Source organism: Panicum virgatum, chromosome 9N (genome assembly GCF_016808335.1).
Source record: "Panicum virgatum strain AP13 chromosome 9N, P.virgatum_v5, whole genome shotgun sequence".
In the NCBI taxonomy this organism is placed as follows: Eukaryota; Viridiplantae; Streptophyta; class Magnoliopsida; order Poales; family Poaceae; genus Panicum; species Panicum virgatum.
Genome location: NC_053153.1, coordinates 14,107,248 through 14,110,222, shown reverse-complemented (window position 1 = coordinate 14,110,222; position 2,975 = coordinate 14,107,248). Strand labels below are relative to the sequence as shown.

Here is a 2,975-nt window from a genome sequence, read left to right as displayed (position 1 = left end):
CTCCCACCCTCCCTGGCCGCCCCCTCCCCCAAACCCTAGGTCGCTAGTGGCGGCGGTGGCAGCGGCGGGCCGTGCGCCGCTACGGGTAGCGGCGCACGCGCGCCGTATAAGAAAATCGGACTCCTTGCCTTGCGCTCAGTAGAGTAGAACAAAGCATGCGTGATAACATGTTGAAAGTAGGAATGAAAGAGAGATTGAATTGAGTGGAAACGAATGATTCTATTGATGTGAATGGGTTACATTTATAGTTTTATACCACTGAACATGCAAAGGGTGTCCTTTGGAGACACCCCTTCTGGATTTCCCCTTTGCTAATTATCCACTAATTGCAGATTACATATATTAATTCTAATTGATCACTAACAAATTGTCTTGTAACAATCATGATATTATGATAGGCTTTTGTCTTTTCCTTTGGGCATGACTGGCTTTAATTACTCAACCGGACGAAAAGAAAAAGAAGAATTGTCCAGATTCCGTCGAGCTCTGCAGTGCGAGGATTAATTATTCACGCCTGCAAATTAGAGAAAAGTAGAAAAGCAAGGAAGCGTCAGATCCATGAGCTATATAGAACCATGCACATTTTAAATGTTATTATAAAATTAAACGGTGCAAGGTGCACTCATCGTCACTACTTTATATATAGCCTCTGAAAATTCACCTAAGTAAATATTGGTCTCTCTTTCTATCATTATTATTTCTGTGTGTAATCTATCATCAAATAATGTAATGTGAGCCCACGGAGCAACTTGGAGACAGTCGATGTACAACGACATTGCCAAATGCCCAGATATTCTTGCTTGCAGCTTTTCATTGCTTGAACAAGATCTAGAGTTGTTAGATTCCAGAGGGCTTCTCTAAGAAAAAAAAAGTTTGTTTCCGACGTAGCTTCTATTCTAGAAACAAAAGCACCATATGCATGCATGACCTTTAGCAATTAATATGGCTATAGCAGCTTTGATTCCATTTTGTATTAAGAGAAGTGAGGAGAAAAACGAGAAAGCTCAAACTAAAACAAGTTGCACTGCAAATATTGGCGAAATTCAATTTCAGTTTTCAACTAAGAATAAAAGAACATATATAAGTCCGTACAAAAAAGCATGTATTAGCATTATTGTACTAGTATAACCAGTGTATATATAGGCCGGAGACTAACCCCTTGACGGAGCTTCCCTTTCACCGGCCACCGAAGCCATCCGCCACGGCCGCCGTATTTCCTCCAATGAAGCAGCAGTCCTTTATTCCTGAATTTAGCATAGGTGAATCAGCTAATAATTAAATCAATAGCATAGAAATAAAATCACAATACCCCCAAAAAAATGCAGGACAAACAAAGTAGAGAGTAGAGAGAAGATGTGCTATACACATACCTGTGCCTCCAACTGCAACAGGTAAAGATGTGCTGGATGAGGCTGCATGGACCTGGTTCCGTGCCACGTAAGCTGCATTGGTCCATGGCTGGCGACCAGGAGCCGGTGCTAAGGTGATACAGCGCAAGATAATGTTCCATTGGCTGGAAGCATGTGATGGTGTCGCCTACAACGGTAGGCAATGCCTTGGCTGAGACACTAAGGGTCGTCCCTGCTTGTATGAAAATGGCCTTGTCTCCTATGCCTGTCACGGGGATATACCTTTCCATGACAATATCTGCGAGCTTGTAAACTAGCATTTTGGAAAAAAGATTACCACCATAACCAATCACCAGGACCTCTGAGTCGCACTCAACGAAGAAGATGGGTCCACGTAGTTTATCTGCGGTAGTGGCGATCATCTTGGGGGGTTGCAGCTCTTCACCCGGAAGGGGTGTGTCTATCCGGAAAATCTTTGGTGATAAAAAGTCAGTGCCAAACCTATGCACCACATATAATTTGCCCTGGTGCGGGAAGGGCCGACAACTTATTTCATAGTACCAGGTGGGCATAGTCCATTGGTGGTCCTGTGAGGTTGCGACGGCCACACGATGTAGGTCATAGAATGCAAGCAGGACGGTGACGACACCATCGGCGAAGGTAGCGGCAGTAGAGAAGGATCTGAGGTATGGAAGCTTCCGTCGCGCAGGTCGTAATCCAATGAGGTCTCGCATCTGCGGGAGGAGAGTCGAGAGTGGTGGCAGGTCGACAAGGTCGCCGGTGAACGGGTGGAGCAGGCGGATGGCGGTGTCGTGGTCCCGCTGCAGGACGAGGAGGCCTTGGTAGGAATCGAGAACGCAGTGGTCGTCGAACAACGGGATGCGGACGCATACAAAGGCTCCCGTGTCGAGGTTGACGAAGCGGACGCAGCCGTGCAGCTTCGGGTGGCCGGGGTAGAGGCCGTGGCCTTCGGGCAGCAGCGCCCAACGGCGCGGGTGGAAGCGTGGTTCCACGACCCCGCGGCCGCGCGGGGAGGCGGTGCTGGATCGCCACGGGGCGCAGACGGCGCGGAAGCGGACGTAGTCCAGCAGGTCGCCGGCCAATAAGCGCGAAGCTACCAGGCGAACCAAATCACCGGGCAGGGACGACGCCCAAGGGGACGACATGCTGTGTCTTGGTCTGATCTGCCAAGAAGAAGCCCCTTGATTTTAGTAGAGGAAAAAGATACCCGAGATGGAGATCTTCGTTAGGGCCCGGCCGGCCGGAATTCCGATCCCTAACCTTGAGACAGGGCGGCGGGCAGCAAACAATCGGTGGTGGGCGGCGGGCGAGATGGCGCAAAATTGGCTCTTGCTAGGGTAGGGGCGAGGCGAAGTAATTGCTGCCGATCGTGCTGTAAATCCAAGTCGACGGAGGGTAACGCGCGGAACATATATATATATACAGCATGTCGTCGATGGCCATTGGACTCGCTGCAAATTACTTCGGACTCGGACCTCGCAATGAGATTTCTTTTCGGTTGCCGCGCGGCCTTGGCCGTAGTCGACACGAATAGCGTGAGACGTGTTTAGTTTGCATTGTGAAACGAAAGTAAATAAGCGATCATATACACTAATACTAGTTACT

At 48.9% G+C, this 2,975-nt stretch overlaps 1 protein-coding gene across 1 annotated transcript; it reads right to left on the bottom strand.

Moving 5' to 3' along the window:
* Window positions 1–1,176: 1,176 nt before the first annotated feature.
* LOC120688737 lies at window positions 1,177–2,515 on the bottom strand. The gene is made up of 3 exons (XM_039971117.1): window positions 1,687–2,515; window positions 1,371–1,478; window positions 1,177–1,268 (listed from the first exon to the last, which is right to left on the bottom strand). Exons 1-3 carry the CDS (start codon window positions 2,513–2,515, stop codon window positions 1,177–1,179), a joined length of 1,029 nt encoding a protein of 342 aa, XP_039827051.1.
* Window positions 2,516–2,975: the final 460 nt, after the last annotated feature.

What these genes read in the sequence shown, in the direction of transcription:
- LOC120688737 (XM_039971117.1), bottom strand. Translation starts at nt 2,515, where the DNA reads ATGTCGTCCCCTTGGGCGTCGTCCCTGCCCGGTGATTTGGTTCGCCTG. An exon ending in CCTGGTGATTGGTTATGGTG is followed by an intron (nt 1,479 to 1,686) that starts GTAATCTTTTTT and finishes GTATCACCTTAG; the next exon opens with CACCGGCTCCTGGTCGCCAG. An exon ending in TGTTGCAGTTGGAGGCACAG is followed by an intron (nt 1,269 to 1,370) that starts GTATGTGTATAG and finishes TTTAATTATTAG; the next exon opens with CTGATTCACCTATGCTAAAT.